A 27376-nucleotide genomic window follows, 5' to 3' on the forward strand; every position below is an offset into this window, starting at 1 on the left:
CAACAGGAATGTTATTTCCCGGTCCATCTCACGGTGGCATTTCTTTGCTCCCTTCATGAAACGCATCGAGACGACTTCCACTGACAGTTTTCGCTTCACTGGCCCTGACCTTCTAAAATGAATCCAGATGTTTTACGTGATGGACAGAAGAAGTGAACACTGAGGCAGCCGTTGTGTTTTGGAGACGGGGTGATGGCATTACATTAGATGGAAACGTACATTCATTCCCTGTGCAGGATTTGCTCTCCTACAGCAGAGAAAATAGTGCAGAACCCGTTGCATCCATCACAAACATGATGTGCTCTTCATGCTCTTACCGCCGGTCAATGAGGCCAGTCGTCTGAGGAATACAGCCTATTCAAGGTTTAAGTATAGCAAAGCAGTTTTCACACCCAAGTGGAGGATGTACGTAATTTCTGAACATTGTCTCAGGTAAGGACCCCCTATTGTTTACAACAGAGCCACGAGCCATTTAAGTGTGCTTTTCTTAGTGCCAGGAGCCATGCGAGTGATTGTTCTTGCCTATGAGCTCACTTAACCTCTCCCTCCTGTGGAGTCGTTCTGGCACAAAATTGCTCTTAATGGTTGCTATAAGTTTCTCTGTGGCCTGTGTTTTTGTCTTTGTAGAGAAATTACAACTCTCAGTTAGTAGCTGTTTTTTTTCATGATCAGCTAAATATGATAACTTTGATCAAATAAAGTATAGTAAGAGTAAACTACTCGCTTCTGTATGGTAAAACATGGTTAATAATCTCAATCTCATAGATCTAGAGAGCTCTCTTCCTTTTCACTTTGAACTGAAATAGAAGAATACGCACACCCTCCTTTTTATGTCCGTTTCAGTCCAGCATAAAACAGATGGATGGTAAACATGCAGTTGACTGCTGACAATTATTTCATCCAGCATCTGAGAAGCACAGCCGGCACGTGCTCCTGTTGAATTCCTGCCCAGGCTTCTAAATGCAGAGCGTTTTGATTGTCATTCTATGATTGTCCTGCCCTTTAAGCAACCAAAAGCACACAGCGGGGATCAGGATGTTTGCTTTGAATGAAGATTATTGATGAGTTGGTTTGTTTGTTTGTTTGTGTATGCAAGTTTCTTTTTCTTCTCAACAATATAGTGGACTGATGATGGAAATCTCGTGGCATGTGTTATTCTGGGGATCAATTGTTCTATTGGGCGGATGTGGTGATGGGCCTGCTTGATATGAAAAGCAACAACAGAACAACAGAACATCTCCTTTTTAAAATGTGTTTTGTTGTTGAGTGAACAACATTTTGTACACAATAAAGGTACGTTTAATATGATTTACTTTTGGTTTACTTTTGAAATTGCTTTCAATCTGGCCTTCCTTCAGAAATGCCAGAATTTGTAATTGTAATTGTGAGAAAGTACTGTACATGAATCACATGTTAAAGAGCAAAAATGAACAAAAGAATGCCGAACATCAAGCCTGGTGCAGTGGAGAGCTGCTGCTGTGCTACATGCAACAGGGTCTGTCATGACTTGAGGCTGACTTTGTAAGTGACAGGGATGGGGGTACCTGTAATGTATCCACTATCTTCCACTATGCACTTTGTTCTCCCAGGAAACGAAGTCAGTGTGGGCTTCCTCTGCTGCTTTTAAATCTGTGGATTCCCATAAGGCTGAAGCCCATGAATGACCACAGGGAATTCTCTGTGAGCTTCCTGCTCTGATAAGAAGACAGCTACTTAAAACAGAGGTAGAGGAAGGACAAAGGAGATGAAGTTGGGATGCGGTGCGGAGGAGAGAGAGAGAGTAAACTACTGCAATTTAGGGTATTGTTTTGAATAGTCAGGGAGTGTATGATAATAAGGATAGCAAATATAATAGCATGAATGTGAACATAAATCAGTTAACTTTCTATTTAATTTTTTAATTTTTTAAATACCTTCTGAGAGTTCACTACACAGGCACAACACTTTCAACCTGAGGGGATATGGAGACCATTCATTTACCATCTCGTGAAATTGCTAGTTAGAGAATGTGCTCCGTCCTTCAGTCGTGGCCTACTTTGAAAGTGAAATAGCAACTATTGGAAAAATAGAATGCCAATACTGTACTTAATATGCGTGTATATCAGGCTCGTGCAATGCGGTGGAGGCACACCTGAGAGGAATATGAAACTCTGGGCCAGGTGCTTGGTTCCCCGAGAGAGTGGAGACCGGAGGGTTTGGAGAACAGAGGGAGTGTTTGAAGTCCTGGAGGACGGTGCTGATTGTGGGTGGTATGGAAAGTCATAAGCCTCAAAAACACATGCTGCCACCCGGTTGTCTGAAATAGGCTGCCATGCAATTATCTCGATCCTGAAGTGCATGTGCAGCTTGGAGGTAATGCAGATTCATTTTCTGAGTGTGTCTTGTGAAAGGGGATGGACTTTTCTGACATGTCTGAGATTGAACACGGAGCGAAATTGGTACATTTAGCTGCATTCATCTTAAAACGAAGGCTCTCGTATAATTATTTATATTTATATTTTATATCTGTTTATTTTTTAAGTAACAATTTAAAAAGGCACTTCATCCTGTATGTTAATTTCTACAAACAAAAAATACATACATTTTATCATTGTTTATCTATACATTTCATATATATATACAGTGTGTGTGTGTATATATATATATATATATTGTAGAGAGAGAAGTCAGAGACTAGGACGATGTTGGAAAAGTCCTATCATTATCTGCCCTTTTAAACTTTCAACCTTTGTTAATATTTGTGATGTACTGTACTAGGTTATCGGAGGTACACCTTATTTATTCAGGCCTTCCTTTTTAAATATTTAATTTGTTATTATTGAATTTAATTTGGACACATTTTCCTGGTGAATGTCAAGATTATTTTTGTCCTCTTTTTTTCCGGTTGCTTTTGCCTTAGATAAACACAGCGGAAGGGTTGGTCCCTCATTCTTTGTGCATCTCACAGGCGACCCGACCCCACCAGACTACTGCTTTCACAGATAGCAGCTCCTGGGTTGAAAAAGATGAGGCGACAGGGAAGCTGTCTGTCAGAATGAGTAAAATGCCTCCCGTATCCAGTACACATGTCTAGTTCTGTGTGCATGTGAGCACTCCTACAGTAATAATTTGCATACACACATAGGCAGACACACACACACACACACACACACAGACAATCCTGCATTACACTGGTTACGAATGGCCAGCATGAGACGACTGTATATCTCTTTCAAGATTACCCCTTCCCCTTTCCTCCACCTCATCCAATGGAAGGCTTATAGGCTCCCCTCCTCTCCAGTCCCAGCACTGCTGCAAGGATCAGTGTGAATCAGGTGGAGATATGGTTGGAAGGAGAAAAGGGAGGAAGGAGCAAAAATGTAATCGTGGTACTCTTCTTTTCACATGAACGTGGATCAGTGACATTTTTAAGTTCATCCTTTTGTCCATTTGACTTTAGAAATGTGTCAAAATGTTGTCTTGTTTTCCAACATTGGCTTTCAAAGGAATGCGGCATGGCAGAGAGCACTCTATAATTTATAATGTAACTATTCATGCAACCCGGCATTATGAAACACTTGCGACAGTACGTGGTCACATCGACGGATTTCTCAGGTGGGGCTCTTTAGTTCGGAGACTGGTGCTTAAGAGAATGACAGCAATAACCATTCAGAGCACCACATTGCCGAAGTGATGTACTTACATGTCAAAGCACCACCAACTCTTCCTTTAAATCTATAATGACAGTACAGGAGTGGTATCTTAAGAGCATTTCAAATGTAGGTAAATACCGGGTGTTTAGAGATAGCAGACTGCAGCGCACTGCACAGTGCAAGTGTGTGGAATCGGCTGGCAGCCTTCCCTTGTTCGACAGTGATGTCCTTGTGTGGGAAAGTTTAAAAATGTGCCCTCATATTCTACCAACAATTTTTTTTTGCAGTGAGCGCTGCATCTGCTTTGCTCTGTACAGCATATAACGCATTTAAAAGATGCACCATGGAATAAACAGATTGTGCCTATTAGTGTGTCGTCAATATGCATATATTTTCCCCACATTTTCTTGCTTTTTAACCCAATTCTGTCTCCCTGGCAGCTGGAGAAATGCCATTATGAATTTGTCTTTTATCTTGTACGATTTGTCTTGGCAGGATTCAGCCATTTTTCTTTAACATGTGTGCACTTACGCTTTATATGTCAGAGGCACCTCTGATGATCCATAAAATCCACCTGACATCTGACACTTGGCTGGAGATAACATCTGGTGGTAGCACAACCTGTGTGTATCTGTTTATGGGATGACACGGCGAGTGGAACAATTAGATCATTTTGCGATTATCTTATTTTTTTTATTTTGTGTACTCCAGATGTGTGCATATTCTTTTGTGGATTGTATACGTGTGCATTATTTCTTTGTGGAGGTTGTTTCAATCATCTGAGAGAGAGAGAGAGAGAGAGAGAGAGAGAGAGAGAGAGAGAGAGAGAGAGAGAGAGAGAGAGAGAGAGAGAGAGAGAGAGAGAGAGAGAGAGAGAGAGAGAACACTCACCAGAGACCATCTTCTGCCATTGGTCATGTATGTTGTCATGCTGTTTCTCTTCATCTAGCAGTACCTACTGAAAGGCTCAGAGGCATGTGCTCTTCCTTTGGATCAGCCGTCCACAGCAACCCCTGTAAAGTATATGTTTCACCACATGCTTTTACACAATTATTATGAAGCCTCAGTGGATGATGTATTGGCGTTCTGATAAGGACTTCACTGGGCTCAAGTCTCGTTTACATTTCGCTATCAATATGATTATAATTTTTGACATCTTGCTTATATGAAATGAATTACTCTATAAAGGGGATTGTTGCAGACATTCACTGTCAAATCACACTTCCTTTGTTCATTTGCCTCAAGTTGAGTAAATTCACCAGAAGGTCACTCTTGATTTTATATAAATGTCCTTTCACATAGAGGAGGTAGACATTACTTACGGTGCATTTCCACTGCTTCCATGTGTTTGATTATGATACTTATATTGATCACATCCTTGCTTTAAAAGAAAGCGAGTGTTGTCATGTTACATCCCCCTTCTTTTTTCCCCATTGCACCAAAACGGTGGCTTTGTAACACATGGATTAAAAAGCTTCTTTCAATAAAACTATTGCTTTTAATCTTAACACTTCCCGCTAGCTAATAACCATTGCATTCTGCCTTAAACTTAGACAAACCAAAAAAACAACCTTTTTTGTGTGTGTAATTGAGGTGGCCAGCTGTAATGCCATTACAACAGTCGATAGTGTACTGCGCGGAAAGGCTAGTATCAACTAAAAGCCTAGGTCAGCATTATGGTCTTTTATTGGGCCCATCCACTCACTCACAGGCTTCACTTTTACAAGAGAAACTCCACTTAGTGACTGACTCAGTGCGGCACCACTCCTTTTACAGGTTCATACAGAATCCCATCCAAGTCAGCCTGACAGCAGGACTCATAAAAACATCATAATCAGCCCACTAAGAGGTGGGTTGCACTTAAATGTTTTTTGCCCCCAAACACCATAGATACTCTTACTTCCACAGTATCGCAGGCCAGGCATCCAATTACAGTACTGCTGGTATAGGGTCATCAGGTATTGTAATGTCAGATACAAAAGCCAGCATTACATATAGGGCTCTGACATCCTACCTTCTCCTGCAGCACAAAAGCAAGTCACCATTATACATCATTCAGCCCGTTAACCTGTTTGTATTCCCGCTGACTAAAAAAATGATCATTGTATTCAAGATGTTTAATCTGTACTATGCAGCATATACTATCATGAGTTGCACTCCTGTAAACCTTATTTTAAATAATTACAGCTAAGCTCAGCTGCTTTTCATATCACAAAAGCATAATGACTCGCATTCAAGTGTATATTACAGTGCATCTATTTATTTTCTTTACACTCACTCGTGAAGCTCTCTTCCTTTTTCTTACACAGAATTGTATGCTTTCAGTGTGTTTCTCCCCACAATGATGTCTCTGACGTCTCTTTTCATCTCTCTATTAGTGGCTGATATATAGTGATTTCACGAGAGGTAGTTATTATATAGCAAGTGTTAAGTACTGCATGTCATTGAAGGCTTTGTGAGTGAGTACAGTATGATGCAGGCTGTCTTGGTAACGAGAGCAGAACTTTATTTTTTTATGCAAATTGCTCTGGTTTTTCACATTGGCTCAATATTATTGTTTTGGGGCTTTTGGTATAGTCTATTTAGTTTGGACTTTTGCTGTGACATATAATAGTAGTTGGAGGTCATCATGGCATGATGGTCACAATGTACCGTTTGCAATGAAGAGGTCAACGGGTATCATCAGAATGATTTAGAAACAGCTATTATGCATAAATAGAAAAAGGGCAACATAAAGTGAGAGAGATATATTCCTTGTAAACATTGTGGCCATTGAGAAGTTCAACAACCGCTGTGGTTCTGGGATTCAAATGCAGTTCATGACTGAGTGCCTCTCTTTGCGTTCATGTTCTTCTCCCCTCGCTGTTAACTCCATTCCCAGGTGCCGCAGAGTGCATCTTTAATCAGGGCATGTCTGCCTTGACACCCTCATGTCACCAGAACATGCTTCTCTGTATAAAGAATAGTCATCAGGAGGCGACATGATGGCGCCGTTACAGCTTCAATCACATTCCGTGAGCAATTCCCGCTTTTTATATTATGCATGTGTTTTTGTGTACCTGCGTGTGTTTGCGGGGGGCCATGCATGCATTTTAGAGACAGACACAGCACCAGCTGTCTTTGATTTGATTGGGGACTTCCAACTTTACTGTATATATCCATCCCCGCGTTGATTGCCAAGGATAAACCTATTGCTGCTAGCAAGCGTGGAGTCAAGCTGCCAGAATGAGAAAAAGTCATTTCCCCTCCTCTTGTCCTCATCTCTCAGCAAACCTTGACATTTTCCAGCACAGAAATGTGAAGTATTTCTTAAGTCCTTTCACGCTTCAGTTGACAAATTGGATCAACCTATCGGTTAACCTTCACAAGAAGAAGAGATAATACTTGAGCACATTTCTTAAAAATAAAACATGTGCATGGTCGTCTTTTCCGTGTTTGACAACCTTTCATGCATCACTCTTCTAAGCTGCTTGCTTAGACACATGTGCACATTGGATTTTTCCAAAAAGCAACGATGTTACACTGAAAAAGATATACTTAACCAAATGGCATTCATCATTATAAGTAGTAGTAGTATTAACATTTTAGCTTACTCTTACCAGCTGAATGTTGCACAGACCCATGAGTCTTTTTTTCTTTCTCTCTCTCTCATACAATCAGACATTACAGGAATACTGTTTTGTTCCAATAATTAGAAAGAAATAATTAGAAAGGCCGAAGCAAACCCACTAGTGGATACAGTACACCAAGGTTGTGACAAAGCGTTACATCACTGAAAACACCAGTGAACTATTTATTCAGAAGTTCTGCTCCACACCAGGCCTCTCTTGCATCTTAGTCAATGAGCTTGTGGATGGCTTCAATTCTAAAGTTTAAAAAGTTATTGACGCCATTGCACCCACTAAGGTGAAGGTTGTCTCGGGTAAGAAAAGATCCCCTTGGAGAAATGCCACACTGGTCAGAATAGAGAAAAGAGAGTGTCGGAAAGCTGAACGCAGGTGGCGAAAAACTAATCTCCAGGTTCACTGTGGTATCTATAAAGAGAGACTTCACAATTATAATTTGGAACATAGAAATGCAAGACAGGCCTTCTTCTCTGACATCATAACCAAAAACAAAAACAATACACGCGCCTTATTTGCTACCGTGGACAGGCTAACAAACCCTCCGGTGTCGGTAACGGATACGCTCCAATCCACCTGGGCATGCAATCAATTTGCCTCCTATTTTGCTGATAAAATTCAGAAAATTAGACAAGCAGTCGGTGGCTCGACACCAACCACAGGATATGTGTTGTCCCCATCTTTAAATAGCATCCATTCAAATATCATGACACAATTTCACTCAATTAACCAAAGAAGCCTAGAAGACATTATACAACATCTGAACACATCCTCCTGCTGCTTGGATATTCTACCAACACACTTTTTCAAAAATATTTCACACTGCATGACCGCTGATCTTTTACAAATTGTAAACACATCCTTTCTCTCAGGTGTCTTCCCACAAGCCCTAAAAACTGCAGTTATTAAACCACTTCTAAAGAAGGCTAGTTTAGACCCCGAAATATTGAAAAACTCTAGACCAATATCAAACCTCCCATTCTTAAGTAAAATAATGGAAAAAGCGGTTTTTCAACAGCTGAACAACTTCTTGGCCGAAAATAACTGTTTCGATGTCTTCCAGTCCGGCTTTCGTCAGCACCACAGTACTGAAACTGCTCTTGTTAAGGTTTTCAACGACATCCACTTAAACACAGACAGTGGCAGAACCTCAGTCTTAGTATTACTGGATCTCAGTGCTGCATTCGACACGGTTGATCATGACATACTACTAGACAGACTGAAAGTCTGGGTAGGACTCTCTGGCGCAGCACTTAACTGGTTTGAATCCTACTTGAAGGACCGACAATACTTTGTGTCGGTAGCTAATTACACATCAGAGCTGACTAGGATGACATGTGGTGTTCCCCAAGGTTCAATACTGGGGCCTCTTCTGTTCAACATCTACATGCTTCCACTGGCTCAGATTATGAAAAACAACAAAGTGTGTTATCATAATTATGCAGATGACACACAACTCTACATAACTATATCACCAGGGGACTATAGTCCCATACAAGGGCTGGCTAAATGCATTGAAGAAATCAATAACTGGATGTGCCAGAATTTTCTTCAATTAAATCAATATAAAACAGAAGTAATTGTTTTTGGTCCCAAGGACGAACGATTGAAAGTCAGCGCTCAGCTTCAATCACTAATGTTAAAAACCTCAAACCAAGCCAGAAATCTAGGTGTAGTTATGGATTCAGACCTCAACCTGAACAGCCATATCAAGACAATTACAAAATCAGCCTACTATCACCTGAAGAATATATCAAGGGTTAGAGGACTTATGTCTCAACAGGATCTGGAGAAACTTGTCCATGCATTTATCTTCAGTAGACTTGACTACTGTAACGGTGTGTTCACAGGCCTCTGTAAAAAGTCAATCAGAAAGCTGCAGCTGATTCAGAACGCTGCAGCTCGAGTCCTCACTAAGACCAGGAAAGTGGATCACATCACTCCAGTTCTGAGGTCTTTGCACTGGCTCCCTGTCAAACAAAGAATTGACTTTAAAATCCTGCTGCTGGTTTATAAAGCACTGAATGGTTTAGGGCATAAGTATGTGTGTGATCTGCTCCTACCTAATGAACCATCCCGGCCACTCAGGTCGTCTGGGACGAGTCTACTTTCTGTTCCAAGAGTCAGAACTAAACATGGAGAAGCAGCGTTCAGCTTTTCTGCTCCACATATCTGGAACAAGGTCCCTGAAAGCTGCAGGTCTGCTGAGACCCTCAGCTCCTTTAAGTCCACATTGAAGACTTTTCTGTTTGCTGCTGCCTTTAACTGAACCAGATTCAATTACTGCATCTCACTACTGCATTTTATTTCTTAAACTGCACTGCAACTTTTATTCAACTTTTAATTTTAATTTTGTTTTTTGACTGTTTTAATGTTTTCTTAACTGTTTTTAAATCTGCATTATGTTTTGATGCTTTTAATGGTTTTATGTGAAGCACTTTGAATCGCCTTGTTGTTGAAATGTGCTATACAAATAAACTTGCCTTGCCTTGCCTTGCCTAAAATGTCTTGAAAAAGAACATATATCAAATCAAAACAAATTTTCCTTGCTTGTATAGCATCCAATTTTCATCTTGAAACAATAAAAAAAGAGAAGAACTGGGCTGCTAATGGAATGGACGGGTAAATGAATAACTGTGCTTTAGAAAAGATGGGGGAAGATTATGTTCTATTAGCTGACAAATGTACAAAATGCAACCCTGTTGAATACACTCCAAAGTAGGACATTGCAAAGACAGCACATACTATAAAAGGACAGGACATGATTTGCCCTATTATACTATGTCTTAAAGGGAAAACACTTGGAATTTAAAAAAGCACAATTGATCATTGTCATTATGTATTTTTGTCAATTTAATCTCCTCAGTGGAGAGGTTTTGCCATGACCTTTTTAAACTTATCCTAGCACAATGTCTTTTAGAAAGGAACACAACGTAAAGGACACAAAAGAGAAGAACAAAAAGACTAAATTGTGGTTCAATACATCATTTTGCTTATCTTCACATATATAATGCAATAAGTGCCTTGTTGACAGACCCTGGCTACTGTTTCCTGTTCCTTCCAGTATTACATTGCTAAACATGCCATGGACCGATCTCTCTCCTAAAGCAAAGAGACGGGACTGATGTAGAACTACTCATCTAACTGCCGGAAAAACTGACCACAAACACATTTCCTTCCATATCCTTTAAAGATAACCAGTAGTACAAGTGAACGCCTCATAATCTCCACGTTTCGGCCTATAATACTCTGGACTCCCTTTTATGGGCTTGGTCCCGTGGAGCATGGTTTTGGGAGAGGTACATTAATGGAGACTGTGGGGGCAACAGTAATCCTGCCAGCTGTCCAATGGAACACCCTTGAATCTGTATTCTTCATCCCCTCATAGTGACACGAGTAGGGCTTCAGCGTTGTCTACTCCATGCTTTACGTTGGACGACATGGTGGGGTGGTAAAGCACGGCAGGGCAGCCGTTTGGACCATCAGCTAGTGCCTTCCCACCAGTGCTCGAGCGCACTGGGTCACAACGAGCTGCCCTGGCACCACCAGAGAATGGTTTCCTAGAACTGATTGGCTGTCAGGCTCAATCCATTCGCTGCCCCCAGGAGCATGTCTCCATGACCAATTTAAGAGGCAGAGTCAGAGCCTTCCCACACTCCCTGCCACAGAGAGAGAACAACAGTCATGTGTAGATGTGGGCAGATTAAATATATACTTGTTAAAAGGCCGTATCAAGCCCCAGGTCATTGACAATGCTCAGAGTTATTGATTTGAGGGATTTTTTATTTGCGCCGCATTGTTTTCACTTTTAAATTCATGTTCAGAGTCTGTTTTGAACATATATGCTCCGTGTTGGAGTAAAAGTACACTTGTAACCTTCGAGATACTGCGGCATAATAGCTCCTCCCTCCATGAATATAAATCCTCACTGTATTAGATAATCTTTGGGCTTTGCTAAAGTCTGTGGATACTTCCAGTTTTAATTCAACATGAAGTTAATCTCACCACTACATTTCTCCGGATTTATATTTATTTTTAAACTGACCCAAGAAGAGATTCCTAATCACAGGCATAAACTAAAAGTTAAGCAAGTCATGTATAATCATGATGTCCCAAACAGTACTGCATTTCAATAGGAGACATTATTCGTTTGTAGGAGGCCTCCTCCTCTCCTCTTGGAATAGAAACACGGATCACTAAGGGAGATCTGTGTTGTCTCAATTAAAGGAGGAGGCGTTTTTCTCACTGGGCCCTGCTCCAAGCCCAGCTGTGTACCTTCCACCGTGGGCTGAGCCTCTCCCTGCATACTGAAAGCATTACTGGCCACAGGTCAGAGTGTCACTCAGTGGGACTTCTGCTCCCTATACACACACCTTTGTTTTAAAGATCTCTGATAACCAGAACCAGATGGCTTCAGATGGAAGGATAGATAACTCAAGAAAAGTGGTTTCAAGACTCAAATAGTCATACGTGGTTGTAAGGAACATTTAACAAACTATTGCCATGTTCCATCGTCATCATTGTTATCAGCGACTCCCCCCCCCCTGTTATCAAAAGGCATGATGATGAACTGCAGCTCCCTTTTCATAGTTAACTTTGAGTATTGAGTATTTCTGAGAAAACAAAACAATATATTGCCACAACATTCTTGCATTGTCAAGTCAAAATCTGACAAATACACAGAATACTTCGTACTTTTGTTGCTGAAAGCGATACTTATTCATATGCAGGCAGTCATTTATTCATTATAATATAAACATAGATTATGTATAATATCAAGTGTTTCTTATCAGGCACTAATCTTGGTGTCACAGCCAATATGTTGTGTCTCAGTCAATAATTTGTAGATACTTTTCAATTATGTTTTGGTATACACAATCAATGCAAGTTTGCCAAGCTGAGAGTAAAATAAATGATTTCAAGTGTCTGGGAGAGGGATTGCCTTTTTGCAAGCGGGAGCATGCTTCTGAGATCGAAGATAGCAGGAGGAGTGGATAGAGAGGTGTGTATCCACACAGCAAATTGGCTTTGGGGTTGAGAAAGAGACCTCTGTTTAGCCTTAGTCAGTGGGAGAAATTGGTCACAGCTGGATTTCACCGCTCAATTGTTACGTTCAGATCGTGTGCGTGCTCTCTATTTTTGAAGGTCTCGCTCATTATTCCAGCAATAACTGGGCAAGGCATTTTATCTTGCCAGCAGACATTCAGGAACGCCTTTGTGCACTATACTTTGCCCCCTAATACCCTAATACTTTTCATTTATTTACTCATGGTTCTCCCATCACATCTGTTTCGTTTTTGTTTTGTTCGGGGTCGATGATTTAAAATGGTACAGATATGGAACTTCATATGTGTGTATATATATATATACACACGTGTGTGTGGAATTGGTATTTCTGTGGATCAGACACGACTGAGGCCAATGGCTCCTCCTCAGAATCCTTCTCCTTTCGACGCTCTGGCAGCTCTCCAGTAGCTCAATCCTCAGTGTGAGTCCCTGAGATGGAGGACAGGGCACATGTTTGCAGGCAGATTGCACATTTGAGTGAATAAATTGCCTTGTAGAGGACCAGACTCCACATTGTCTATTCCACTCTGTGTTGTTTTGCCTTTAAATATGTTTGTTGAAGACCTGTCATCTGCAGTTTCTTTTATTTCTCTTCAAGGCCCGCTCATTTTATAATGTGCCTGGTGGCGAGGCTCAGTCCGGAAGTGAACATGTGGTAGTGTTTAGCTTTGTAATGCCGTGGGTTTTATGGACGTCTTGAGGGAGATATCTCATGGAAGGCAACCAGAATAGTGATTCTGGGCCAGCAAACAGACTGGATGTCCAAGTGTTGGAAAACTCTTGTTATCACAGTGCTTCCCAAGGGTATACCTCAGTCCAAGGCCCACAGAGAAGGCTTACAATGGATGCCAAGTCATCTTTAATAAGCCAAATCTGTTTTTGCGCAAACATTCATGTGTTTTTTCAGTGGAACCTATATCAATTTGGTGACTCCTCTTGGCACGGGGCAAGCTTTAACTCCCCCTCAGTTAATGGGATGTGTAACAGTTTCGCTCATCAGGGACTTCTCTTCATGTGGTTATGTTAGCTTCGATGAATCTTCCATGTATTTTGTTAAATTGTGATTTTGAAACACTTCCTCCTTGACCTTATTCTCAAGGCTCTTCACCATTGTGATTTAATATATTACAACAAAACAATGTGAAATACTAATTATTTATAATTATTTTTTACATTGCATGGCTGATATCAAATCCAAAGCATTTGACCCTTTGATGACCATCTGCTGAAGTTGAGCTCTGCATAATACAGTCAGTTCAAATCATATTATTTTGATTTTGCATCTATTAATATAAATTAATACATGGTTCTGTTGTTATTATCTTGTATGTAATATTAATATTCTGTGTATATAGATAAACTGACATAATATATCTCGATGTGATGTGACTTTATCACCATTGTACAAAATGGCTTCAGGGAAACCAGTGAGCTACCAAAAGACCCTCCCACGCTGCCCATCACAAATGGCTCTTTATTGAGTCATTGTTTGGGAGATTTCAATAACAAATATACTTATGTGCACAATGGATGGTTTTGTTGTCAGAGTATTACTTTTTAGCTACTGGGCAATTCGTAAAGCACGTTTAAAGTTGGCAAGGACTTTGATCAGCTGTTATGGCGCTACACTGTTGGACAGGTTAAGCTTTCTTGGCAGAAAAAAAAAAAAACTTTTAGATTGACATACATTCCCAACGTTGCATTTTAACTAGAGACGCGCCAATTCCACTTATCTTGGCCAATTACGATTATTATGCCTCTCAGGAAGGCCATGAGCGAATTACTACAAGTTTGGCACAGGACACAAGGATTCAGAACAATCCTTTAACCATGCCGAAGTCACTGTAAACCGTCAAATATTCTAAATCCACTATTGATCCCTTTACTTTCTGTTTATCTTTAGTGATTATTTGCATAAAATAAACAGTTCATATTATTCTCATGGAAATACCTTATTTGATTAAATAAAAATGTCTTGGCATTAGTGGTTGTATTATTAATATTAAAATGCTTCTTAGAGATAGTGTTAGGGAATCTATTCCATAATGCTGTGAAACCATCTACTTCAAACAAAAGTATTTTTTCAAGTTCAAGTTTAGAAAAACTACTTTTTACAATATTATATTTGAATACATAAAAATACCAATATATTCTACCTTTTTTTTTTTTACTGAGCAGAGCTAGAATGCATCATAATCAAATAGATGTAACCTTCGTTAATGTTAGGTGTTAGCTCAGTTGTAACCATGACCTTCAAATTGAACTGTGATGCATGCAAATTAATTACAATATAATAACTCTCTGATTTAGTTAGTTGTTTGAAATGTCTCTTCCTCCTCCATGGCTTATTTTGGACTTGTATTTGTTCCAGATTACCGGATGTATATCTTCTTCACTCACGCTGAGGAACCTCCACACAAATAACATGTTGTCCGTCGTGTGTCGGTGTGTGTCTGTGGCTGTAAACGTTACTGTCTTTGCTGCTGTTTGCCAACAGGAATTTACCATGCGGCACACAAACACAATCAGCTGCAAATAGGCTGCTAATAGAACATGCATCTCTATTTTTAACGAAAATACAGACTTTTGTCAAATTGAACTCAACCTGATTATGATTCCAAGTAGAGCTTGTGAGTTGTTTGTAACTTTTATGTGTTTGAGACATTTATAAAACTTGCGTTATTGTTGTGGCCGACCATCTGCTTGGAATATGCCACCTATAGTCATCCTCTCCACACACCTGGGACTCAGACGAGTGTGGCAACTCCAATGTTCGCAGGCCCTCCAGGGCCCATCAGTCCACATGCAGTGCTCAGAGGAAACATGTGGCATAATTGAGTCAGCCAGTAAATACTGGAGCAGCCAACTGATGTCACTACTCATAGCACAGTGGGAGAACTCTGCGCTGTATAGGACGGCACCAGAATGGAATGTCCCTGTTTCAGATTATTAAAGGTACTGTTTTCCTGTTTAATTTGAGATGTGGGGGTAATGGCAAAGACAGCTGAGGCACTGAAGAATGGGCTGAGAGCACCCTGCTGAGAGTGTAAGGTACCTAGGTGAGAGATTTAAGTGGCAGCAGAGAAAAGAGAATGGTTTCGGAGAACAATTTAGTACCGCAAGCAACCAAATCCCACTTCTAAGTTTAATTTGCCCTCTGTCTGTGGGCCATTCTCTCAGGGAGATCATGGTTTCCTCTTTCCTCCCCTTATTTTTGCTGGCTCGCTAGTTTCTGTGGCCAAGGCACTTGCCATATAAGAAATCCAGCATGATTCCTTGGGCCTCAGTGGTTACTGAGTTTGTGAGTCAGGGTATTGTGGCTGTATTGTTGTTGTCATTTGATTTATTTATGAAGTTAGTAATATTTATTTTGTGTCTCTATATCGGTGGGTTTAGATGAATTCTGATAGAAAAATGCTGACACTGAAACATGATAATTCATATCTGCCAGTCTTACATTAAAGGCATCAACAAACACTAACCATCAGGTTTATCATATCTTATTTTCTGAAAGAAGATGAACACAGGTGAGCAATTGAAGACCTCCGTTAGCGACATTTAAACATAAAATACTTTCATCCCCATTCGACTCCACTGAGTTACCAAATAAAAAGATGAAGAGGGCCTTTTTGGCTCAGAGGTAGAGCGGGTCCTCCTCTGATCTCATGTTAACTAGTTCAAACAGTATAAATGCAAGTCCATTTAACATCCCAATCTAAAGCTGTGCAAATATCAGTAAAAAGAAAGTGCCACTTTAATTGAAACTTGACTTGATCTTTGTCAGGTCAAAATGGCATATCTCCCCCTATATTAGAGCAGTAGTTACTCATGTATACATCCTTATATGTATTGATCTTAATTTATTTATTTGAGGAGTCCCTAATGCTTGTAAGTGGTCATAAAGTCCTAATCCTGACACCGATTCAAAGCAACATACTGTCCCATAAAAGTGGTGTAATTAAAAGTGTGTGAGATTTTCCTCTCATTAGTCAAGATTACAGGCACTCATCAAAGGTTTGTGTCCATTTTTTGGCAAGCAAAGCCCCTGCCATGTTGCTCCTGTTAACAAACAGAAAAGTTTAAGCCACTGGCTGATGTGCATCCCTGAGCTCCACTGAGTTTGAAGGTGATACAGCATTTTGTGTATCACGGTCAGAGTAGACTAAAATTTAGAGTGCAGAGTCTTGTCAACTTCTGAGGAACATCCTCAGATGTTGACATAAAATCAAACCATAGCATGGGTACATACTTGAACCATTTTTACCCCTACTTAATACAGTAAACAACTGCATCCCTGATGTCAGTTTTTGACAGAAAGCACTGGAGTTAGGCAGGTGCCTTCAGCATTGCGTCTTCTGGCAGCCCAGGAGATTTTGCCTCTTTGATTGTTTCTTAAATATGCAAGCCAGTGCTTGGGGAGCAGATTGTTTGTTCTAGATTTCCTGGGAGACTCCCACCTTGGGCTTAAACAGAGCAGTTGTGATTATTAGCAACAAAGTGTGCTGCCTCTCCCACAAGCCACCGGGAGAAGAGGGACCAGTCTAAGGCTTCCTGTTTCTCATATCGCTGCCTCCTCCATATTATCAAACTCATCTTCAGTGCTGTTATTCCAGTTTGACATGTTGACCTTTCGTTCCGTATCTGGGTGTCTATGTTTTTGGAGATTGATGTTATTGAAGTGTAATTGAAGAGTAATACACGTTGACCTGTGGTGTTTCCCAAGTGTGTGGCCTCAATAAGGTCTCCATTATGACAACAAAGGTCTCCTCATTCTTGGACCAATTTGTTGTTGTGTTCAGTCATGTAACAGAGACATAATGCCATTTTCTGGAACTGTGGGGGGTTAAACAATTATCTCATTTGCTCTAGCAAGCTGACAAACAGGGCCAAAGGGAAGGAGCTGTGTTTATCAAGCATCTACCCACTGTCACGATGACACGCAAACGAATGAAGAGGGGGAAGTCATCCGCAGGACTGTACTCTGATCATACATATGACAATATTGCTTATTATGTAGTTCCATCATAATGTGGAAGGGGGCTGTCATCAATCACATCTGCCTTTTAAACAAAACAATGTTATACCATATGTGCAGTGGCCTTACGAATGCAAGGCTGGACACAAAGAATAACATATTTTAAGGTTGCCACTCACTTTAGCAATGTGTTATGCGAGAGCAATTGTTCTTGATATATTTGATACAACATCTTGTTTAAGACACACACTGTGATATATTATATTCAGTGTTGGATGCAGGATGCATCATGAAGTGCTCAGTTAAATAGCCTATAACATATTTCAGCAGTTGTAGCTCTAAGAGTAGTCCTTTTGTTGATGTGGAAACTATGGTTTTGAATTGGTCCAGGCCATCTGTTGCCATCGAACCAATCTCTGCCCGTCAGCTTAGGCTTTAATATGACTTAATGTATTGATTCTCATCTATGTCAATTGTCTTTCCACTTTGTTTTGGGAAATGTGATGTTGAAATGTTTTTTTCAACATCATTTTATTGTTGCTTTTCTACAGTGCCGAAAGCTGTCAGTGTAACATGGTGTCTAAAGTGTGATGTACAGTCTTCTTGCATTGCATATCATTTTTCAAAATGTTCATGTAGTAATGAAAGTGTTCTTTTGTGTTCTTTTTCTGCAGTGAAAAAAGATGTAAAAGACGAGACTGATGACAGAATGCAACAATTCAAGAAAAAGGCAAAGGAGCTTCGTATCCTAGATTCCAAAACGGCACAGAATCTTTGTAAGTATACAATTATGTTTTTTTTTATAGACTGTTTACAGCCAGTGACAACAGGTTGAACACCATTAGTTCATGAAGTACTTTATTTTTTAACCATCACCTTTCATGTCAGAAATGTCAGTGTTATTTCCATGACAGCCTGGGCCTTTTCATACCCCCATGAACAATGCAACAAAGCTATTTGTGGGACACAAACAGTAGAAAGCCCCCTATAGTGAGAGTGTTTTATTAAGCCCATTGGGGAAATGTTTTCTTGACAGTTGTTTAGCGGTCACCACAAGTACATACAGCTTGTGTCCAAGTTCCCTGTCTGTAATCGTGTGTAAAGGAAATTTCTACTAGGACTGAGCACTAATGCTACCTGTAGGTGTTTTGAACCCTCAGGAGCTTAAGTGGACTAAATGTGCAGTTGATAATAGTGCACAGTTTGTACCTCACCTTCTAAGTGTTCCTTTTTTTTGTTCTGGTGTATGTAACTGTTTTTCGGTTAGGGATCATTTCAGGTTCGATGCAAATTATCTGCAAAAATATGCTGCCTTCGACTTTCACTACCAGCTCAACCCATGCACCTTCTCTCTTCCTTGAGAACCTCCTTGATCCCAAATCCATGAAATGTGTGTATGAATTCATTACACAAAAAAATTGACTGGCTGCTGGCAGCCTTGTTTTGATTGGTGGGTAGAGCATTTCTCATTGTTTCCCCAACTCTTTGGGATTTCATCTGCAGCCTCGGCATCATTTACCTCAGAGATACAATGCTGAATACTAACACCTTATGAAATATGCATGTTATATGCTAAGATTACAGGTCACCCTCCTTGCAACCCTTATCCCCCCTCATTGCTTTTCCATGTTTTTCTTCCCTTTCTTCTTTAAAGGACGAGTAGAAACTATGCAATTCATAGTTTTCACGTGATGTCACGGTTGTATGGGAACGCCCCTTAGAGGCAGGGGCGGTTTTGGGCACGGGCGACTCGGGCAGCCGCCTGGGGCGGCACTTTTTCATGACACGTGGGGGGCGGCACGTCCACTTAAAACAAAACAAAAAATCATCTGGGCCGTGAAGCGGTTTTCCAATGTATATCACGTCACTGTTTGGCGGGGGCGCGCGGGGTGCCGGCTGCGGGTCGTGGGTGGGTGGGCGCGCGGGGGGATCCACTGTGGGCTATGGAGCCGTACTCTAATGCAGTGGTACCCAACCTTTTTTGAGCCACGGACCGGTTTTGTGTCAGACAATATTTATATACTCGGAGGGGGGTCTCGCCCGGGGCGTAATTACATGTAGAACCGCCACTGCTTGGAGGGCATAACAAAGCCGCCTTCCACTGCCCGCCAACGACAGCTCAGCTTTTACCACACTGTTAGGCAGAATGACAGATATTTGTTGTTCAATTTGATGCACAAACCAAAGAGGAGACAAGCCCAGGCTGTGTTTCTACAGAATCCCAGCTCAGAGCGAAAAACTCAGAGAGGAGGAGATTGTGGATTTGTGCGATTAGTCGTACCACTGTCCCAAACAAGCACACTTCTTTTAAACCTGCCTTGCAAAGCAAATCACACTAATTCATCCTTCTCCAGCGACCCAAACTAGACCAGCCAATAGTGCATCATTTAGGAGTGTAGTTAACTGGACAATGGATCAAATATTCACGGCACGAAATGAACACTCCAAAAATGTAAATCGTAAGCCAATAAAGAATACGTAATTTGGATATTACTTATAATTTATAAATGTGCATTCACTCGGCAGAAACAAGCTAAAACACATTAATATGGAGTCTTTCCATTGTTCCAACAACCACCAACTGTGGTTTTGTTGAAAAAAATCTTTGATTTACTTTTTAGATGTGAGAATATGCGGGCTCTGCACACTGTTTCCTCGCGCACAAGATGTGTGCAACCAATGGCAGGTAGCCAATTAGCACATATCTCCGCTATGACAATGAAGCATGTATTGTGCTATACCTCCTGAACAGCATTATTGGTTCATTTAGATCGAAAATACTGGTAACTGTCTGTACTTTTGTACGCTTTCATCTCGGGAGCAGTATAAGGGATGGATTCTCCAAATGATATAACCATCGACAAAGTACTGCTCAGGCAGGGACTTACCTGTTTATAATGATTGAAATACAGCAGCGAATGCTGTATGTGGGTCACTCATGCCTAAGGCTTGCAGTTTGTTTATGTATTTTATTTGTTTCTTTTTTGAGAGGTGATCTAATGATCAAATGATAACAATCCGACAGGCTTGTGCGGTAGCTCCATGGAGTTCCCAGTGTTAGTGGTGATGTCGGACCATTGTTTTTCCTTTTAGTTCGCTGCACCAGTCACGTGACCAAATACTATGAATGGCATACATTGTAGACTGGGATGAGTATTTTTTTCGGTGGATAAATTCCTGTTCACGGTTGAAGGGGACTGGAAGCAAAGTAGAATATCAAAATAAGCTGAGGGATGAATCTACATCACAGAAACATGTAGTATATGAGCCTCCCAAACCATTCCATTCCTGTTTGCTGCTGTTATGCAATGGGTTCAAATTCCTGCAAATTCTTCCATGAAGAGAGGCCAGATATTGGGGTCTGATGTCAGGAAGGGGCATGTGGGTATGACGCATAGTAGCATCTGCATGTGTGTTTGCTTGTGTGAGTGTGGGTGTTCTAGTGTACACGTGTCATTGCACTTGTGTACGGCTGTGACAATGTTGATAGGTGTCACTATCTTCTTTGATTACAGCCTTAGCAGATGGGCTTCAAATTTGGCAGGAAGCAAAGATAGGTGTAGAAAATCCCACCTCCAGAATGGCAATGGGCGGAAGGCATGTGGTCCTACACAACTAGTCTGTCATATTCATTGAATGTGCAGTAACTCGTTACATTGTTCATTCTGTACACATAACCCTCTCAGCTCCCTTTTTAATTTTGATGTGTGTTGATATTGAAGGTGCAGTTTATGTATTCTGGTATAATAATAACCACTTGCAGCTTTTACAAAGAGCTTCAGTTGAGTTGACACATGGCTAAGCCGTGTAGATAGATTATTGTAGCTGTCGAAATGAGATGAGAAAGCTGCATAGAATACTTATTGCAGTGAACAAAATCAATACATTTGGACTAGTATTTTACTTCAGGGATGGTTGCATTACCCCGTACCCACTTTGCAAAGGTTGAAGACAAACAGACCACAAATGTGGACAGTTTTCTTTATATTAGTGAATCATCCATCCAGTTGTGAGTGAACGGTACTGAGTCAAATGAAAATATCTTGATTCTTTATTAAGTAGGTGAAAAATTCTAACATCAAGTACTTAAAACCTGAAAGAAAAAACAAGTTCCACATTACATTATTTGATCCACACTTAAAGAGAGCATAGAGCTGGGCACAGCAACTACCCCAGTTCTTAATGACAACCAATTTTTCAATTGTACAGTTAAAGCAGAATGGCTTACTATATTGAATGCAGACCTACCAATTAAGAACAATCGCAATCAGGAACATGCCATTTGAGGAGTATAAGGAAACCTACAAACGTTACATTTTTATACAGCCACTACCTTAGCTGTAATTGTATTGTATGTGGGCGCTCACCTGTGCAATGTCCCTTATGTTATGTTTGTCATTGTTTGCCAGGTGAGTTTGTAAAATGTAATTATCGACTACCATTCTGTTTTTTAAATTTGAATTAAATAAATGATATCTAAAAAAATTTAATTAAAAATAATAAGCAATATGGAAACAATTTCTTGAGAAGTTCCGTTGCGAAAACAGAAGCAGAAGCCAGATTGGACATTTTTGTATGTTAGAGGTTATACACATTTATCTTTCTGCAATCTTTAATAGGCAATGATTGCATTAACATACTGCTCGCTTGAAATGTTTAAAATAATTAAATCAGTGAGTTCAGAAAAGGATATCTTTGGCCAGAAGTAAACCCTGCGATATACTTAGAAGTTAACTTAATGAAGTAACTGGAGGAGTATGAGCCATTATAAAAGTGTACTTCATATTCTTTTCAGTTTGACACACATTTGCTTAGATTATGTTAACTTCAATCTAGAGGAAATTTAAATGAATATAATACAAATATTTTTGTTAAACTAGTGTGTGTTCTTTTTGTTAAAATGTGGTTGTTTTGATATAAAAACAATATGGCTACTCACATGGCTACTCACAAGTCTACAGTATATGTGTGCACTCAGGCTCGGCATATATTGCAGATTATTTCTAAAAGTGCACACTGTTCTCTTACGTATCTCAAGCACAGTGACTTCCCAAACCAGCTTCTACAACTAATGTGAACTCTAGTTGATTGTGTTTTGCTTATTAAACAATTTCCTTTACAGAAATAGTAGGTATCCCACTAATCCTCAACTTGTGAAACATCTCTGAGCTGCAACTGTGGAGAACCTCCGCATCACACAGCTTGTGTGCAGACGAGCAAAACAAGTATGATGCCTCTCTAACCAAAGACACCACTACTATTAACTACCCTTCTCATGCTCCTCCAAAAACTATATCGCACCAAAGCAACATTTGAGATGCAATCTTGGCGGGTAGATGCACAGGTGCAGTTTGCTGCCAAAGTGTGCACCAATACTGCAGAAACAAACCCCCACCTGCACCCCTTTGCTTATCATGGCAAAGTTAGGTTAGCATGCAGCCAGGACCAGGCAGGTGCAGGGTGACCACACCCATCACTGACAGAGCTTGGAGCAAGTTAAGATCCAACTGCTACTGGAGATGGCAGCGAAAGTAGAATGTTCAGCCTGTAACTCTCTACCTGCCTCTTCTCTCCCGTCTGTATCTACTTCAGTTTGTAATTTACAATATATCCCAGGATTACTTTTGACAACCCTCCCCCAAGAGAACATTGTATCCAGCTGTTGGTTTCATATGGGGAGGATATAGCACATATTGAAGTGACACTAATAAATGTATAACATTTAGACAGCAAACCAGGATGACACGATCCATTTGATGAAAAATAGATCCCAATCATGAAAACGTCACGCTAATGAGGGGGAAAATACATACATATAGATTACTAACAGAAAAAGAAAAACATGTATTTCTAGAGCTACTTCCTCTTCAGTTCTGAGCCACAAGAAACCTGACACAATGAAGCCATGAATGTTAATGTTAAGTAAATACACCTGTGTATTATACCTCACATCAAAAGCAATAGTCGAGGTTTGCCATGACTAATGCACTCAGTAAATGCAGTAAATATTAATGGTGTAATACATAGTCATACTGTGACAAAAAAAGATGCTCTACGTCTCCGTTTGCTGCGCGTCAAATACAGACATCGGGTCCCACTGCAGCAGCAGAATAGCAGCTGTTGAGTGAGTCTCCTCCAACTCATTACCAAACCTCCACCTGGATACACCATCAGCTCCAGTTTCCACTGTAGGCACCCCACCTGGAGAGGGAAACACCCACTAGGCTGTCCCCTGAGGCAGATTCTGTCTACTTCTTTGTATTCAACAGAGCCATGTTCGCCTCCCAGATGACACCATTACTGCTACTACAACTTACTTACTGTTATTAACTATTAACAATGTTATCATTATTGTTTCACGTTTTATGACTTTGTATGTCGTATGACTTTCGCACCTTTCTCTGTTCCTGGTTAATTCAAATGTTTTCCTTCCTTCCCAATTTTTGTCAGGGTGACACAAACTATCCTGTTGAGGGCCAGAAAGTGTATTTGTTTTTCCAAGTGACAAGTTAGGTCTGTGGTCATTTTGTCTGAGGAGCAATGAGTGCTGAAATGTCTATTTGAACCCCGCGGTCTAATACAAAAAAAGGGGGAGGAAATGACTCTCTTCTCTCTCCATCACAACAGCAATTTTCTTGGGCTCGTTCCGCCTGCCTTATGAAGAGATCCGGGACATTGTGCTGCAGGTGGACGAGGATAGACTGAGCGAATCACTCATCCAGGTAAGACTGATGTTCAGTGTGGTGTGTTAGTCTTTTTGCACAGGCACACACACAAACACACAGACACACTTATTTTTACCCTCTGAAAAATGTGGCACTTGTGTGGCAGCAAGTGACAGAGACTTTCTATGCGCGTTCATGTGAAAAGATTTTTTATTTTTATTTCAGTGTCTAGCGACTTGTTTTGCGACCCCATTTTATACCAGCTATGGTCCGTGTTTGGCACAAATCTTTTACGCCATTCTCATGCAGACCATAGAGACCCCCCATTCATCCTCTTATAATGGATGATGAAGGACAAGGCTTGGCAAAGTCCTCGCAATTCCACCCTCCTTTCCTCTTGCCTTTGTCTTAGACCATAATTGATGAGCTTCCTAAAGGCTACTTGTTTTTGCTCCCATTTTATTTCTGTTTTTCTTGTCTCAGAAAGCATTAATTGAAAGCAGGACGGGTGCATCGGAGGTCGAGACGCACCACTTGAGAGCATGAGCCTCAATAGCAATAATATGAGCTGCATTGTCTTTGTGATAAGCACCAATGCAGTGCTGTTGTCTTTTGTTTGTTTTATTTCAATAGTAGGAGGTGTACATTTCAAGAGTGAGCTGCAAATGGAAGATTTCATTTCAATATACTAATAGCAGTGAAACACTTTGTGTCCAATAATTGTTGTTTTCCCACAGCTAGCAGTGGGCATCATTGAAGTACAGCTTTCAAGCTTAAGTTCAGTGGTCTTTCCTATCTTACCAACCAGTAGATACATACATTACCTTTGTATTGATATACAGTAAATGTCCTTTCCTACCTGGCTTTTAAACCAACACTTGCACAGGAGCTTGTCTGCTACCTCCCTGATTGGATCCCAGAAACCTTTAAAAGGTGGTGAGGCAATATATATTTAGATTCGGCCTATCTAGAGAGCTACCCTGCAGGACTATTATTTTGAGCTCTGATAACCTTTAATTGGCTATAAATCTGGCAGGAAGTACAGAGTGTATGTTATGAGATGGCAGACCCCTCTCTGCTTTGTGAGGGGGAAAGGAAGTTAAGGTGTTGACCTTTTCCCACCTTCAGCCTTTCCGAAGCAAAATAGAAATAGTGTAGACAGCTGTGTCCCCAACAGATCACCACCAGGGCCTCGTTGCACATATGTAGTCTGGTTGCAGCCAATCAGTCCACCATCTAACATTAAACTGACTGACCAAGCTACCGACAGTAAGCTGGTTTCAGTACTACCAAAATTCAGCACTTAAAAAGCACAAATAGACATAAGACAAATACAAACAACAAAAAAAGCTACTCCATCCATTCTCGGATCATTTTCGTGATGGAGTTACCTTGCTACAGGCATCCGCTGTAACCTTAAATTTCCTTTTGTTTATTGTATAACAAAAACCCATTTGAATCAATGATGTTGGGGATATGGCAGGTGGCCAGGGATAAGTGACAACAATTGTTTTTGTGTTGTTTTCTATCCACATGCAACCACCTTTGTATTAGGGTTGCCAGTGTGCCAATTACGTCTTCAATTTCCCTTTTTAATAAATGTGTAGCAGGACAATGAGGCTGGTAAAAAAAAAGAGGGCTCAACAAAAAACAAGTGTGAGTCAGCATAAGCATCTGGGAACCAAGCGAATGTCACAGGGTCTCGAGGGAGGTGGGAGGACCAACTGAGTTAACTTATTGGTGCAGAAGGAGCACACATCTGGCAAGTGTGTCGCTGCTGGCCAGATAATGAAGCTGAAAACAGATTAAAGATTGGACTGGACAATGACAACACTCTAAAATATGTATTATCATTAGTATTATTAGTAGCAGTAATAGTAGTATGTAGAAGTAATGTTAGTATGATTATGATATACATTTTATACCAACAGTATACCATGTCCCCTCCTTTATGTGTAGTGTTAGCTAATGTTGTTAAGTTAACAACATATTGTTTCTCCATTTGGTTTTGGTATTTTATGTACAACAATACTACTTAATGTTACAGATTGAAGCTCTAATCCCATTTTTTTTTAATTATTATTATTTTGACCTATTGTGTTGGAGTATTCAATGTGAGTTGATCACTTAAAATTAAAACATAAAGAGATACTGTACATATATGAAGGTAAGCATATTTCTCCTTTTAGTTTTGCTCTTAACCCGGTAATAACTAAATGTTTTACAGGTAAAAAATGTCATATTGTTGGTTTTAATGTTATAATTAATATTGTGTTAACGTACCTAGAGTTTTAACTGGAGTCATGAAAGCAAAGCATATATAATTTATATGTGCTACATTAGTTGTATTTGGATCAAAACAAAATAGTAATTGTTTATTTCAAGGGGTTTAATACTTAATTTGAATTATATTGAATATGTGTCTGAACAGTGTTGAGCTCATTTGAATACTTTAGACTGGATTCTTCCATTATGTCATGCGTACTGTAGTGTTTTTAAATGTATTCATGTGATGCTAGGAGCAGTAGGCCTTGGCAAACTGTCAATATGTCCACTAGTGCATAATACTGTATTTGTCTGCCACACTGTTGCCAGGCTGGCTTTTGCTTCATATGAAGAAAAGCTGAAAGCTACGTCCTTGTATTTGTGTTCGTCTGACTGCACAATATGCTGTTTTAACAAGAGCGTGGACATTTTTATTGTCAAAGTACACAATATTTTCAGGTACCATTTGGCAAGAAAAGGTTTAGATTTATATTCATATGAAAAGGTCACATATTGTATACTTGGACAACTCCCTGGTGAAATAAGAATGAGATGATTATAGGCTGAAATCATGCAAAAATGAGCTCACAAATTAAACAAGGAAGTCAGAGACACAGGCCTAAGAAATTCAGTTAGAGCAATACGGACGCACCGAAGGGGAGCAAAGAGACTTCCTGCTGGTTGACACAGTCCTGAGTGTGGGCTCCATCTGCACTGGGCTCATCTACACTCATTATGCTGATTAATCGCTCTACACCACCCACTCTCAGCCACACGCCAATCACCATTTATCCACATGGACAACTGCACACACATACTGAGTAGGAAGATGCATCTGAATGGCTTGGGCAATACAAAGAGGAAATGCATTTACCATCTTGCTAATGTTAGAAGGACTGGGCCTGAAATGCATGGAGTTGAATGGTGCAAGAAAGAAGGAACTAAAGTTGTTGGAATCAAGGGTATATGAAAGATGAAACCTATATTGCCTTTGATCAGCCATTGCTGAACTACTTAATTTGTGTGTTCTTGTAGTTGAAAGCTACTTTGTCAGAGCTTTGATAGCTAGGTGCCACCTGTTGCTTTTGTGTTGAACAATTGGAACATATGAAATAGGCTTCGCCAAACAAAAGTGGCTTATTACTGGGA

At 40.3% G+C, this 27376-nt stretch overlaps 1 protein-coding gene across 1 annotated transcript in view; it reads left to right on the top strand.

Annotated features, from left to right (window-relative positions):
* diaph2 (diaphanous-related formin 2) overlaps positions 1-27376 on the top strand; it is a gene marked incomplete at both ends in the record, with an annotated part of 346857 nt that overhangs the window by 178341 nt on the left and 141140 nt on the right. Inside the window, 2 exons of the mRNA XM_079228942.1 lie at positions 17972-18073; positions 23925-24019. Coding sequence (XP_079085068.1) covers positions 17972-18073; positions 23925-24019 — 197 coding nt within the window. The remainder of the gene's footprint in view (positions 1-17971; positions 18074-23924; positions 24020-27376) is intronic.

The sequence above is a fragment of the Taurulus bubalis genome, assembly GCF_910589615.1.
Source record: "Taurulus bubalis genome assembly, chromosome: 13".
Classification (NCBI taxonomy): domain Eukaryota; kingdom Metazoa; phylum Chordata; class Actinopteri; order Perciformes; family Cottidae; genus Taurulus; species Taurulus bubalis.